Consider the following 13,936-nt stretch of genomic DNA (forward strand, 5'->3'; position numbering starts at 1 on the left):
AGAATCTCCCTGGCCTCCGGATCCCACTACGTGGCGATCCGGGGGTACCGCATCGCCACCCTCACTGTCCAGGGCGTAGAGTTCAGCGGTTTCCGCCTCTACGTCCTCCCCAACCTCTGCACTGCCCTGCTACTCGGCCTGGACTTCCAGTGCAACCTCCAGAGCCTAACCCTGAAATTTGGCGGGCCCCTGCCACCCCTTACTGTTTGCGGCCTCGCGACCCTTAAGATCGACCCGCCTTCCCTGTTTGCAAACCTCACCCCGGATTGCAAACCCATCGCCACCAGGAGCAGACGGTACAGCGCCCAACACAGGATCTTCATCAGGTCTGAGGTCCAGCGGCTGCTGCGGGAAGGTATCATCGAGGCCAGCAACAGCCCCTGGAGAGCCCAAGTGGCAGTGGTGAAAACAGGGGGGAAAAACAGGATGGTCGTTGACTACAGTCAGACCATCAATCGGTACACGCAGCTCGACGGGTACCCCCTCCCACGCATATCTGATATGGTCAATCAGATTGCACAGTACCGGGTCTTCTCGACAGTGGACCTGAAATATGCCTACCACCAGCTCCCCATCCGTAAGGCGGACCACCCATACACTGCATTTGAAGCAGACGGCCGCCTTTACCATTTCCTTAGGGTTCCCTTCGGCGTCACCAATGGGGTCTCGGTTTTCCAACAGGAGATGGACCGAATGGTTGACTGGTACGGGCTGTGGGCCACTTTCCCGTACCTGGACAACACCACCATCTGCGGCCACGACCAGCAGGACCATGACGCTAACCTTTCCAAATTTCTCCACACTGCCACACTCCTCAACCTAACTTACAACAAGGACAAGTGTGTGTTCAGCACGAACCGATTAGCCATTCTCGGCTATGAACGGAGTGCTAGGGCCCGACCCCGATCGCATGCGCCCCCTCATGGAACTCCCCCTCCCCCGCTGCCCCAAGGCCCTCAAACGATGTCTGGGATTCTTTTCGTATTACGCCCAGTGGGTCCCTAACTATGCGGACAAGACCCGCCCACTTATTCAATCCACCGCTTTCCCACTGACGGCCGAGGCTCACCAGGCCTTCAACCGTATCAAGGCTGACATCGCCAAGGCCGCGATGCATGCGGTCGATGAGACGCTCCCCTTCCAAGTCGAGAGCGATGCATCAGACGTCGCTCTGGCCGCCACCCTCAACCAGGCGGGCAGGCCCTTGGCATTCTTTTCCCGCACCCTCCATGCCTCTGAAATTCTGCACTCCTCCGTCAAAAAGGAGGCCCAAGCAATCGTTGAAGCTGTGCGCCATTGGAGGCATTACCTGGCCGGCAGGAGATTCATTCTCCTCACTGACCAACGGTCGGCTGCCTTCATGTTTAACAACACTCAGCGGGATAAGATCAAAAACAATAAAATCTTGAGCTGGAGGATCGAGCTCTCCACCTACAATTACGAGATTTTGTATCACCCCGGTAAGCTCAACGAGCCCCCCGATGCCCTGTCCTGAGGTACGTGTGCCAGCGCACAAGTGGACCGACTCCGGACCCTGCACGACGATCTCTGTCACGGGGGAGTCACCCGCTTTTACCACTTCATTAAGGCCCGCAATCTGCCCTGCTCCATTGAGGAAGTCAGGGCTACCACCAGAGACTGCCAGGTCTGCGCGGAGTGTAAACTGCACTTCTACCGGCCAGACCGTGCGTGCCTGGTGACGGCCTTACGCCCCTTTGAATGCCTCAGCATGGACTTCAAAGGGCCCCTCCCCTCCACTGACCGCAACACGTACTTTCTTAATGTGGTCGACGGGCATTCCCGATTACCTTTCGCCGTCCCATGCCCCGATATGATGTCTGCCACTGTCATTAAAGCACTCAACACCATCTTCGCTCTGTTCAGTTTCCCCGCCTACGTCCACAGCAACCGGGGATCCTCATTTATGAGCGAGGAGCTGCGCCAGTACCTGCTGAACAGGGGTATTGCCTCGAGCAGGACGACCAGCTACAACCCCAGGGGAAACGGGCAGGTGGAGCGGGAGAATGGGACGGTCTGGAGGGCCCTCCAGCTGGCCCTACGGTCCAGAAATCCCCCGGCCTCCCGCTGGCAGGAGGTCCTCCCTGAGACACTTCATTCAGTCGCTCCGTGATCAACGAAACCCCCCATGAACGTCTCTTTGCCTTCCCCAGGAAGTCCAACTCCGGGGTTTCGCTCCCAACGAGACTGGCAGCTCCAGGACCCGTTCTCCTCCGCAAGCACGTGCGGCTCAACAAGGCGGACCTGTTGGTTGAGAGAGTACAGCTACTCCATGCGAACCCGCAGTACGCCTACGTAGTACCCCGACGGCCACCAAGACACAGTCTCCCTCAGGGATTTGGCACCAGCAGGGTACCCCCCCCCCCCCCCCCCCGGCGCCACCCTCCCCTCGCCCGGCGCACCCCACCGCAGTCCCGCTCCGGGACAATCCGTCCTCCCCTTGTTCCCACCCGGGGATGAAGAGGATTTCGACACACTCCCGGAGTCACCGAATGTTGCTAACTTTGCCTTAGTTCAATTGCTCTATTTTATTACCTTTGCTCTTGAGTCGCCAGGTATCTTTATGATACCGCCACGTGGTTCAAGTCCGAATAATGATCAATAATCCAATACACCGATTAGTAAGATTTAAATCAAAGCACATTTATTATACACAGTAATCGCTACTCATGCACAAATTCTACGTCTAAGCTACTTCTACAACTAACAGGCCTATACTTAACTTGGAACTGGCCCACCAGGTCAGGGAAACAAATGGCCTTTCGTTCGGGTTCTGAGCCTGTGGGATTCGAAGTTGGTATAGGTTGGTAGCTAGGAGCGCCTATCTCATAGCGAGTGTTGAAGTAAGACGTACAGGTTCGATCAGCTGCTGAAGCGTGAAGAGCTGGAGAGGACGTGGAGAAGAGCTGGAGAAGAGCGCGACTTGAACTTGGGGCTCAATTCTTATAGTTCCCAGGGGCTTCCCGCCTTTCGGGGCGGACCCTGTACCTGGCCCCAAGTGATTGGACTTTGTCCCAATCGCTTGGTTCAATTTTCTCTAATGCTGGAGCGGTTCCCTGATCGATGGGCGGTCTTGAGGTGCTCGTTCACCTCCTTTTGTGTAGGCTCTTGCTGGCGCCAAAGAGTCTGGTTTTGCTTTGTGTGTCTAAATGTTGCTTATTGTTCCCGGGGATTGCTCATTAGTATGCAGGTGGCTGTTGTTTTGTTATGCTGATGGTTGCTGGTATCGATAGTGTCTGGCCTTTCCAGAGGTAAATCAGCTGCTCATTTTTGTCTTGTTGGCTGACTTTCCCATCAGCCTTTGCCGTTCGCCATTTTGAATCTGGAGTTGGCCATTTTAAGTGGCTACACGAAGACCAAGCCGACACCTGAGTCCCCACCAGCACTGCGGCGCTCGCAACGACAGATCAAGGCACCCGCTCGCCTAAATTTGTAACCTTCTCTGAAATTTTAAAACCAATCTGTATGTATATAGTTTTCCACCACCCGCGTTGTGATGTGTTGGGTGTTCTGGATCCGTGGAACACATACAGGTCATCAACACTTGAAATAGTGCAACACTATTTTATTGAATCATTAACTGTTTAACATACTCTGACTGTGGGTTAACACGATACTAGCTTTAACTAAAGACCTTTGACTTGTCCTAACCAGTCGATGCACTCAGCACATGGTGAATGTCTGTGTTACAGGCTGTGAGCTCTGTCCTCCTAGCTAGCTGCAACTCGAATGAGCGGGAACTCTGATGGCCCCTGTCTTTATAGTGCGTGTGCTCTCACTGGTGATTGGCTGCGGTGTTGCGTGTGTTGATTGGTCCCACTGTGTGTCCATCAGTGTGTGTGTCTGCACCATGATATACTGGTGTATATTATGACACGCTGGACACATTTTTAACAGGGGGTGATTTGTGGTAGGCACCACTGTTGTATTATGTTGTACATATGGGTATTACGGTAAAGCCCCTGTACTACAGGTACGGAGGTAGATCCCTGCCTGCTGCCTCCGCCCAGGAAGCGGAGTATAAATGTGTGTGCTCTCCGAACAGCAGCCATTTCGTAAGCTGCTGTAGGAGGCCACACATCTCTGTGTAATAAAGCCTTGATTACATTCTACTCTCGTCTCGTTGTAATTGGTAGTGCATCATCTCTCTCTCTGTCTCTCCTGCTATTTCACTCTCGCTCTCTGTCTTTCTCTCTCCCTGTCTCTATCTCCCTGTCTCTACCTCCCTGCCTCTATCTCCCTGTCTTTTTCTCTCACTGTCTCTCTCTCTGTCCCTCTTTCTCTGTGTTCCTCTCTCTCTGTCCCTCTCTCTCTCTCTGTCCCTCTCTCTCTCTTTCTGTGTCCCTCTCTCTCTGTGTCCCTCTCTCTCTGTCTCCCTCTCTCTCTGTATCCCTCTCACTCTCTGTCCCACTCACTCTCTGTCCCTCTCTCTCTCAGTCTCTCTCTCTCTCTGTCTCTCTCTCCCTCTGTCTTGCTCTCTCCCTGTCTCGCTCTCTCTCTGTCTCTCTCTCTCTGCCTCTCTCTCTATCTCCCCATCTCTCTCTCTCTCTCTGTTTCTCTATCACCCCCAAACTGTGAGACCCCCTCCCCCCAAACTGTGAGACCCCCTCCCCCCCACACTGTGAGACCCCTCACCCCTAAACTGTGAGACCCCCTCCCCCCAAACTGTGAGACCCCTCACCCCAAAACGGTGAGACCCTTCACCCCCCAAACTATGAGACGCCCTCCCCCCCAAACTGTGAGACCCCTGACCCCCCCAAACTGTGAGACCATTCACCCCCCAAACTGTGAGACCCCTCACCCCCAAACTATGAGACCCCCTCCCCCCAAACTGTGAGACCCACTCCCCCCAAACTGTGAGACCCCTCACCCCCCAAACTGTGAGACCCCTCACCCCCCAAACTGTGAGACCCCTCACCCCCAAAACTGTGAGATGCCCTCCCCCCAAACTGTGAAACCCCTCACCCCCCAAACTGTGAGACCCCTCACCCCCCAAACTGTGAGAACCCTCACCCCTCCAACTGTGTGACCCCTCACCCCCCAAACTGTGAGACCCCTGACCCCCCAAACTGTGAGACCCCTCACCCCCCAAACTGTGAGACCCCTCACCCCCAAACTATGAGACCCCCTCCCCCCAAACTGTGAGACCCACTCCCCCAAAACTGTGAGACCCCTCACCCCCCAAACTGTGAGACGCCCTCCCCCAAACTGTGAGACCCCTCACCCTCCAAACTGTGAGACCCCTCAGCCCCCAAACTGTGAGACCCCTCACCCCCCAAACTGTGAGATGCCCTCCCCCCAAACTGTGAGACCCCTCACCCCCCAAACTGTGAGACACCTCACCCCCCAAACTGTGAGACCCCTCACCCCCCCAACTGTGAGACCCCTCACCTCCCCAAACTTTCAGACCCCTCACCCCCCCAAACTGTGAGACCATCACCCCCCAAACTGAGACCCCTCACCCCCCCCAAACTATGACACTCTTCGTCCCCCCAAACCATGAGAGTCCTCCATCCAGCCCCCTTTGCTCAACCATTCAGACTCCTTACCCCTCCCTCACATGCCGCCAACACCCCCACCCCCATCTAACTGTGTTGTCCCCATCTTATTCTGATCTTTTTGAACCATGGACAGGGTTGCGGACGTATGTGACACATGGAATGAAGCCTGAAGCAGACTGGGACAGAACTGAGAGAATAATCCAAATGTATTTCCCAGAGACTTGGATCTGGGACCTCGTCCCTGTTGGGTATGTCAAGCATTTTGTCTCCATTTTTGTTCCACTTTAGGTTGTCTGAGGTTGTGACCTCCCCCCCCCCACACACACACACACACCCCGCAGAGCATGGGATGGTTCTAATCCTCTCTCTTCCGAAACAGTGAGTCAGAGATTGATCCTCTGTGATGAATGCACAAATTGCTATATCTTATATTTCATATTTGTGACAGTAATGTTGTTTTTTTTAAAAAATTATTCAAATTATGTATATGCAGTATGTCTACTAAAGCTGTAATTAAGAGGTCATAAATGATGTGGCAATGATTGATTTTAGCCATTTACTTGTATACAGAGAAACAGCTAATGGAATATTGTTTTGATTGCTGGACATTCCCTGGACTGTAGATAATCTATGAGGGATGGTGATTAGACTTAGCTAAGTATGTCATGGAATATCTTAGTGGGATATAGATGATGTAATTAATAGGAGGAGCCAGGTCTGTCTGTTGTTTGGAGTTTTGCCAAATTATGTTATGTTGAGGGTGAGTTACGATGTAACCTGGCCAAGCTGAGCATGGTGTGATTTAACTTGCCAGCGCTGTGGTTTTCCCCATGGTTAGGCCATCGTCTTCCAAGCGAAGGTGGTCCCTAAATTGTGGAATTACATTGGTCGCAAGTGAATTTGTCAGTCTTTGCCCAATTATAGCAGAGCAAGGCCAACAGCGCGGGTTCAATCCCCATATCGGCTGAGGTTATTCATGAAGGCCCCGCCTTCTCAACCTTGCTCCTCACCTGAGGTGTGGTGATCCTCAGGTTAAACCCCCATCAGTCAGCTCTCACCCTCAAAGGGACAAGCAGCCTCTGGTCATCTGGAGCTACGGTGACTTTACCTTACCTTTACAACCAGTAATTAGGAAAACCAATCGAATGTTATTATTCAGTGAGAGGGTATTATGATTCCAGATCAGACCTAACAGTGGCGAGGATACTCAACAGAAACCCCAATATTTTATTTTAATTTTGTAAGACTGTGAGAAAAGGATATCTCGCGCCAGGAGTGATTTGACAAAGAAATAGGGGTGGTATATTAAAACAAACTTTATTACTCACACAGTATTAAAATATCTTTAACATGATACAAGAAAAATAACTTACAATTATCCCTTTAACAATGCTAATCAATGCAATGGCACAGTAACCCTTAACTGCTAGATTTATTCCCACTCAAACATCAGGAAAAAATAACTCCGCTCTCAATCCACTGTTAAATACCATTAGCACTCAAGAATACCCACTTTACAGAGATCTTCTTTGTGAAAGATAGATCTTTTGACACTGCTTTAAAGACAAGACCTGAATTCTGTCAGAACCATGCCGAAACCTGCCTTTCTTAATTTCTTCAGAAACTGCATTTCTTCAGAAGAGGTTTCTCACCTTGTTACAGTTCACCTTCTAATCAGAAAATCCTGACCTGCTTGGAAATAAACTGTTAGCCTATCTGGAGACATATGTTTAACTGAATTGCAGAGAGCAAAATGCTTGACTCCTGCTCACAGCTTCATCCAAAACTCAACTGACCTGCTTTCCTGCAAAACGCCTGATGCCTTAGCTCCACTCAGTAACAACATAATCTTACCGAGCTAAAATCTAATTAACTCCACAGGGAATCACCCTTAATCCACACAAAACTCCATTCACCCATACTTTTTATGGTTCCTCAATTGCACCCCAGGCTCACAACCTTTCAAACCAACATTCTATAAAAACAAGACTGCAGCAGTCAAACACAAACAACCCCAGGTTTTTGACCCTTACTGCACCAGATACCTAGAATACACTGCATCTGAAATTCCAACAGTCATCACAGAGGAAATTGATCACAAAAGTGGGAAGGTTATTGCTTCAGTTGTACAGGACATTGGTGAGACCACAGCTGGAGTATTGTGTACAGTGTCAGTCTATTTATTTAAGGGAAGATGTAAATACGTTGGAAACAGTTCAGAGAAGGTTGACTGGACTGTAGCAGGAATGGGTGGGTTGTCTGATGAGGAAAGGTTGGACAGATTGGGTTTGTATCCACTGGCGTCTGGAAGAGTAAGAGGAAACTTGATCTAAATATTTAAGATCCTGAGGGGCATTGACAGGGTGGATGTAGAGAGGATGTTTCCTCTTTTGGGAGAATCAAGGACCGTAGACACAATGAGAGGCATTGATAGAGTATACAGGAAGAAACATTTCCCCTTGGTGGGGGGATGAATGACCAGGCAGCATATTTGGAAGGAAATGACAGGAGGTTTAGAGAGGGTATGAGGAAAACCCTATTCACCCAGTGGGCGGTGGGAGTCTGTAACTCACTATCTGAAAGGAGGGTGGAAGCAGAAACCCTCATAACATTTAAGAATTATTTAGATGTGCACTTGCGATGCCAAGGTGTACAAGTCTGTGGGCCAAGTGCTGGAATATGAGATCAGAATAGTTAGGTAGTTGTTTTTTACGAGCACATACGTGATCGGCAAAAGAGCCTTTTCTGTCCTGTGGACCTCTATGACTCGAGGACTCGGGGTCAATGTTTAAAAATAAGAAGTTTAAGACAGAGTTTAAGTTGGGTTTAAGACAGAGGTGAGGAGGGATTATTTCTGTCAGAATGTTGTCAGTCTCTGAAACTCTCGTCCTGAAGAGGCAATGGAAACTGGGACTCTTTGAATAGTTACAGGCAGAGCTGGATTCCTGGTTAACGAGGGGGGTGACAGGTTATCTGGCTGGATCGGAAGGTGGGGTTAAGTTTACATTCAGATCAGACACAATCTTCTGAAACGGCGGGGCAGGTTCGAGGGACTGAATGACCTCTTCGTTCATATGGAGAAAACAATTGGCATAAAACTTTCACCTATTGTTTGATGTGGAGAGCTGATTTGCGGTGCTTTAACCTGAGGATCACTGCACCTCAGGTGAGGGGCAAGGTTGAGAAGGTGAGACCTTCATGAATAACCTCAGCCGGTACGGGAATTGAACCCTCTCTGCTGGCCTTGCTCTGCATCACCCACCAGCTGTCTCGCCCACCAGGATATTGATTACAGTGAAGAAGGTAACAGAAATTTAAAAAAAAAACAGATGCTCCTCAGACTAATGAAAGAGAAAAAGAGGAACATAAGCATGATTCAAGGGGACCAACATGCTTTTCTGTCATAAGCAAGGGTTTACCTACACCTCACGGACTACAGCAGCTCAAGAAAGCACCACATGCCGGCACCCATACCGGCTGCCGAGCCCGGGTGCCCAGGAACGGGAGAAAACTGGAGTTAGACCAGCGGACCTGTGGCCACTCATCATAGCAGAGCAGAGGGCCCTAGACGTGGTTGGCAGCCTGGAGGAAAGGGACGCCACTGGGTGGACGTCAGCCGCGGGCAAGGAAGTGAGACCCTGCTGAGTTGCGGGTCCACATGCCACATTTGGCAAACCCCCCCCCATACCACCCTCACCCCATACCACCCTCACCCCCGTACCACCCTCACCCCCATACCACCCTCACCCCACACCACCCTCATCCCCTCACCACCCTCACCCCCACACCACCCTCACCTCCATACCACCCTCACCTCCATACCACCCTCACCTCCACACCACCCACCATCCCCCCCCCCGACAGCTCCCTCGCCCTTACTCACACCCACACCACCCTGACTCACAGACCCATGCCCCACTCCTGCCCCACCCCCCCCGACCCATACGTTTTGTCTTGTATCTTGCAGGACCTGCTGGTGATGGAGCGGGTCCATCAGGTGTTCCCCACACCAGCCAGGGCCACAGCCAGAGCACCTCCCCCCCTCCAACCCTCCCCCGTGAGCTGAGCAGTGACGAGGAGAGCAGCTCGGATGGCAGTCTTCAACTGAGACTGAGGATACCCCGGAGCTCGAGTCCGATGTTGACACAGATTTCCCCTACAGCTGTGTCCAATACACTCCACCATCCCAGAGATAGTCACCTCAGTTGGGACACTTTGGTGAAGAGGCTCCTGGGATACTCTCTCATGCGCACCACACAGCTGCTTCGGTACATCGGGTGGAAGTAGGAACTCCCGAGGGGGCGTTTGCTCGGAGGGCAGGCCAACCCCAGGGACAACCTGCTCTCCAGATAGGTTTCGGGCTTCTGGAACGGCCAGTCCCAGCGATCGTGGAGATGCAGTCGCAGAGTCAGGGACTACATGATGGGTTGTTGTCGAGCATCCAGTACCTTCAGGTGCAGTTAGAGGAGTCTAACCACGTGCAGCAGCAAGAGGTGGTGCCGACTATGCGTGCCACCCAGGCCAACACCACCCGGGTGGCGTCTGCGGTGAAGGCATTGGGGGCGATAGTTTTGTCTATGGATCTGCTTGTCCAAGGCCTAGGGCATTCTGTGCAGGCGCTAGCCGAGGCCAAGGACAGGGTTGCCACCTCACAAGCAGCCATGTGCCAGAGCCAGCTGGTCATTGAAGCAGCGCTCTTGAGTGTGGCCCAGTCACAGCAGGCCATGGCTGGATCGTCGCCGGCATTGCCCAGGCGATGGCTGACGTGGCGCAGTAACAGATGGAGTTGGCTCAGTCCCGGAGGGAGATGGCGCAGTCACTGGCTGATGTGACACAGAAGCAGAAGGTGGTGGCACAGTCAGTGGGTGATGTGGTGCAGTCCCAGATGGAGATGGCCCACTCCCTGTGCTCCATGGCCGCGAGCATGCAGACGCTGGTCGAGACCAGAGTGGTCCTCCAAGACTGGCAGCGCCAGGTGGTGGGGCAGCCTCAGGGGATATCTCTGCTCGCAGCCCTGTCCCATGGAGGAGCCCAGGGGCCATCGGGCACCCAGAGGGAGGAGGAGGTGATGGGGTCCGTGCTGGTGACACCCGCAGGGGAGGTGGGGTACACAACAGCATCTCGGACACCTCCCCCTTCTGTCCCTGGTGGAACTGATGGGCAGCGGGCAGAACAGGGTGGCACCATGCCACCTGGGATCCCCAGGAGATGACCACCAGTGGGGACCCAGGTCACAGGAAATGCACCAGCATTCAATATGATCATGGTTGATCATGTAAATTCAGTACCCCACTCCCGCTTTCTCTCTGTACCCCTTGATCCTTTTAACCACAAGGACCACGTCCAACTCCCTCTTGAATATGTCCAACAGCTTTCTGATGTCGCGAATTCCACAAGTTCACAACTGTTTGTGAGAAGACGTTCTTCCTCACCTCAGTCCTGAATGGCTTCCCCCTTATTCTTAAGCTGTGACCCCTAGTTCTGAACGTCCCCAACACCGGGAACATTCTTCCCACATCTATCCTGTCCAGTCCCATCAGGATTTTCTGGCCGGGATTCTCCAATAATGGACATTACGTCCCCACGCAGGCGGGTAAACCGGCCTCCGAAAGTGAGGAATTCTCCACTTACCGCCACTTTCTCGGGGGCTAGGTTGACGCCGGAGTGGTTGGCGCGCCGAATCACAGCAGGCCGCCCCCACCCCTGATCTACCACCTGGGGATCCACCAAGACATAGCATTGGGGCCCATAAGGCCAGAAAGGTAGACACCAGTTAAGTTAGCATGGGTGTAGGACACAGTTTAGCGGTAGGGGCTAGGGCACAAATCTGTACATATGTTGTCACATTAAACGCCTGCTCACACTGTTACGACCTGCCTAGGTGCTCTGTCAGATGGGTGTGAGGGGTGGGCTGGTCAAGGCTGCCCAGAGAGGGGGTGCGGGGTGGGGAGGGATTTGGCGGACCTTGTGGGTGGCCTGGGCTCACCACCACCGCCCCCTCCCCCCAAAACCATCCCCAGCATGGCCACCCCAGGGATCCAATGGCACAGTGTGATGGAATGGCGAGCTGGCTTGCAGGGATCACCCAGGTGGATGGTGGAAAGTGCTACCGTGGACAGGAGGTAGACGTTGTCAAATGATGCGGAGCACCAGAGCTCATTGGAGAGCGGGATGTCATCATCCTCCAGCCCAAGGACCAGACATAGTGGTACTGCCAACCGAGGCCTGCATCCCTTGTGCAGCAGGTATGTTTCAAGGAGGGGGCTGCAGGTGGTGGTGGGCGGGGGGGGGATTTTGGGGGGATGGGGTGCGATGTGGTGCCTGTGTCCCTGGCCAGTTGCCACCCCCCTCCCCCCCCCAGTCGGTGAACCTGGAGGCAATCAGATCATCCCGTGCGCATTGTCCCTGGCCCACACGTCGTGCAGCCTCTCGTGCCTGCCCGGACCCCATGTCCTGCCCACCCTCATGGGACGAGGCCTGCCGTTCATCCTCCTCTTTCACACATGGCCCCTCTGTGCGCGATGTTGTGGAGGACGCAGCAGGCCGCCACGATGCGGGCGACCCTTTCAGCATCAGACTGGAGGGCCCCTCCAGAGCAGTCTAGCCACCTGAACCGCATCTTTAGGTGGCCAAATCACTGCTTAATCACGCTCCTGGGTCGCTGCATGTGCATCGTTGTAGCGGGTCTCCGGGTCGGCCAGTGGTCTTCAGATAGGTGTCATCAGGAATGACTCGGTGGATATCCCCGGTCGCGCAGTAGTGTCTTGAACATGTCAAGAGTCATCGAGTGTGCCATGATGAAGGCGTCATGCACACTGCCCGGGTATCAGGCACAGACGTGCATGATGCGTAGCTGATGGTCGCATATCAGCTGCACGTTCATCAAGTGGAACAGTTTTCAGTTGGTGTCGAGCGGCCTTTCATCTGCAGGTGCTCAGTCGGGGACATGCATCCCACTGGACCCGGGGCATAGAAACATAGAATATATGTGCAGGAGCAAGCCATTTGGCCCTTCGAGCCTGCACCAGCATTCAATGTGATCATGGTTGATCATGCAAATTCAGTATCCCACTCCCGCTTTCTCTCCCTTGATCCCTTTAACTACAAGGACCATGTCAAACTCCCTCTTGAATATGTCCAACAGCTTTCTGTGGTAGAGAATTCCACAAGTTCACAAGTCTCTGAGAGAAGAAGTTCTTCCTCACCTCAGTCCTGAATGGCTTACCCTTTATTCTTAAGCTGTGACCCCTAGTACTGGACGTCCCCAATACTGGGAACATTGTTCCCACATCTAGCCTGTCCAGTCCCATCAGGAATTTCTGGCCAGGATTCTCCAATAATAGGCATTATGTCCCCACGCCGGCGATAACCGGCGCCAACCACTCCGGCGTCAACGGTCCCCGAAACTGAGGAATTCTCCACTAACCTCCACTTTCGGGGCTAGGTTGACGCCGGAGTGGTTGCCGCTGCTCCAGCCGGCGTTGAAGGGCCAGCGCGAGTTCGCGCATGCGCGGAACGACCGGCGTGATCTCGCGCATGCACGGACCAGCCGGCGTATTTCCGCGCATGCGCGGGGGTTCCCTTCTTCGCACCGGCCCCCGGTCAATATGGTGGAGCCCTACAGGGCCTGGCACGGAGAAAGAAGGCCCCCCCCCTCCCTCCCCCGGAAGCAGCCCGCCCGCCGATCGGTGGGCCCCGATCGCAGGCCAGACCACCGTGGGCCCCCCCCCCGGGGTCGTATCCTCCCCGCGCCCCCCCCCCCCCCCCCCCCCCCCCAAGGACGGCCCCCGCACACTTACCCGCCAGGTCCCGCCGGTGTGCGAGTGGTGTGATTCATGCCGGCGGGACTGGCCAAAAGTTGACGGCCACTCGGCACATCCGGGCCCGGAGAATCGCCGGACGGGCTGCTGTCAATGGCTCCCGACCGGCGTGGCGGGAATCCCGTCGACCCTCGAAAAATGGCGCCGGAGAATAGGGCAGCCGGCATCGGGGCGGGATTCGCGCCGACCCCCGGGGATTCTCTGCCCGGCAGGGGGGGGGGTCGGAGAATCACGGCCTACATGTTTCTATGAGACCCTCTCTCATTCTTCGAAACTCAGTCAGTATAAGCCCAGTAGATCCAGTCTTTCTTCATATGTCAGTCCTACCATCCTGGGAATTAGTCTGGTGAACCTTCTCTGGACACCCCCAATAGCAATAATGTCCTTCCTCAAACTAAGAGACCAAAACTGCAGACAATACTCAAGGGTGGCCTCACCAAGGCCCTGTATAACTGCAGCAAGAGATCCCTACTCCATACTCAAATTCTCTCACTATGAAAGCCAAAATGCCATGAGCTTTCCTCGCCGCCTGCTGTACCTGCATACCAGCCTTTGGTGACTGTTCCACCATGAAACCCAGGTCTCGTTGCACTTCCC

General features: G+C 53.7%; 1 protein-coding gene across 1 annotated transcript in view; it reads left to right on the forward strand.

Moving 5' to 3' along the window:
- LOC140392867 (alpha-2-macroglobulin-like) overlaps positions 1–13,936 on the forward strand; it is a 525,178-nt gene that overhangs the window by 373,714 nt on the left and 137,528 nt on the right. Inside the window, exon 18 of the mRNA XM_072478610.1 lies at positions 5,653–5,767. Within this exon, the coding sequence (XP_072334711.1) occupies positions 5,653–5,767 (115 nt within the window). The remainder of the gene's footprint in view (positions 1–5,652; positions 5,768–13,936) is intronic.

This window comes from Scyliorhinus torazame, chromosome 16, assembly GCF_047496885.1.
Source record: "Scyliorhinus torazame isolate Kashiwa2021f chromosome 16, sScyTor2.1, whole genome shotgun sequence".
Classification (NCBI taxonomy): Eukaryota; Metazoa; Chordata; class Chondrichthyes; order Carcharhiniformes; family Scyliorhinidae; genus Scyliorhinus; species Scyliorhinus torazame.